The sequence below is a fragment of the Geospiza fortis genome, unplaced genomic scaffold, assembly GCF_000277835.1.
Source record: "Geospiza fortis unplaced genomic scaffold, GeoFor_1.0 scaffold578, whole genome shotgun sequence".
NCBI classification, from domain to species: Eukaryota; Metazoa; Chordata; class Aves; order Passeriformes; family Thraupidae; genus Geospiza; species Geospiza fortis.
The window spans coordinates 3,504-5,027 of NW_005054762.1; the positions used below are offsets into that span (position 1 = coordinate 3,504).

The 1,524-nt window shown below is 56.6% G+C and overlaps 1 protein-coding gene across 1 annotated transcript; it reads left to right on the plus strand.

Moving 5' to 3' along the window:
• Positions 1-33: 33 nt before the first annotated feature.
• LOC102032643 (proto-oncogene Mas-like) lies at positions 34-1,094 on the plus strand. Its single transcript, XM_005431101.2, has one exon. The coding sequence runs from the start codon at positions 195-197 to the stop codon at positions 1,092-1,094; it is 900 nt and encodes a 299-aa protein (XP_005431158.1). The 5' UTR covers positions 34-194.
• Positions 1,095-1,524: the final 430 nt, after the last annotated feature.

Sequence of the window (1,524 nt, forward strand, 5' to 3'; positions counted from 1 at the left end):
CACCCCCTCTCCCACCCCACAGTTTCCACCACCCTCCTCCCCTGCACATCTCAGTCCTGCCCACTGAATCCTTCCCACTGCAGGGAGCTGCTGAGGAGCCACATGGTCCATCCCTGGATTCTCCAAGCACTGACTGCCCATCCACTCTGACCACAGCCAGGGGCCACATCCCACTGCCTGCCCAGCGTCCATCCATGGAGGTGAGCACCGTGTCCTCTCTTTTCACCTCACCGACTGACACACCTGCTCAGTGTGAGATCAATGTCTCCAGCGTGGCCATGCACTTTGTGACGCTGCTCATCGGCCTCTGTGGGCTGGCTGGGAACGGAACTTTCCTCCAGCTCCTCCACGTTAATCCCAACACTGACTTCGTCTTCAACCAGGCCATCACCGACTCCCTTTTCCTCATTGTCATGGTCCCCTCCACCCTGCTATTCCTTGTGGAGGAAGTGTCCTGCTGTGCTATAATGCCACTGATATATTTGAGCTTTCTGTTCTATCTGTCACTGTTCACCTACACCATGGGGCTCTACCGGCTGATGTTCATCAGCATTCAGAGGTGCAGGTCCATCCTCTGCCTGTTTTTCTGTGGTTGCCAACTTCCTGAGCGCCTGGTATTGATGGTGATGAGTATCCTGTTCTGGGTCCTCCTGTTTGTTGTGACCGCTGTCAATCCCACGGTGACTTCCCTGTGCCAGTCACACGAGCAGGAGCAGTGCCAGGTGGCTCTCACATCCATGTACGCCCTCAACCTCTTCCTATTCGCTGTACCCATGGTCATTTCCAGCACAATCCTCTTCATTCATCTCAAGCCTGGCTCCCAGCAGCAGCCACCCAAGAGGCTCGACATTGTTATTGTCCTCGTTGCGCTCTTCAGTCTGCCCCTCAGTCTCTGGTTTCTCCTGCAGCAGCTTGGTTACACGGCTGTGCCCTCCCAGGTGGTTTTCCTGCTCACCTGCATCACCAGCAGCATCAAACCCTTCATCTACTTCTTGGTGGGGAGCTGGAAGAGAGACTGCTCCATGGGGAGCTGCTGGAGACACTGCTCCATGGAGAGCTGCAGGAAGCAATCCTCCCAGGCGGACCCCATTTGAGGAGCCAGAAGAAAACACTGCCTATGGAGATGATCCCTCTGTGGACACAGGGGTCTGAGTCTGTTGATCCCTTCCACTGCACTGCTGAAGGACCCTGGGACAGTGGCTGAGGGATTCCTTGAGTCACCTGATAAAGAAATACCCACAGGATCAGCCTCCCTGTGCTGGTGCATCCCCAGCCCCTTTCCAGGCCGCTCTGGGCTCTGATCCGTGCTTGTGAGGCCTCAGCCTTGAGGAGCAGCCCCTGGGCTCAGCTCCTGTGGCGCTGATCACAAACACCCTCTGCTCCCAGCAACTGCTGCTGTCCAACCACCTCCTGGGCTTTTATCAACAGCCTTGGAAATTATTGTACTGCCCTGGATGCCAGAGCATCCCTGCTCTCCCACTGTCCCAGGAAGCTGCGGGCCCCAGGTGTGGCCAGGGTGAACCA

What these genes read in the sequence shown, in the direction of transcription:
- LOC102032643 (XM_005431101.2), top strand. Translation starts at nt 195, where the DNA reads ATGGAGGTGAGCACCGTGTCCTCTCTTTTCACCTCACCGACTGACACA.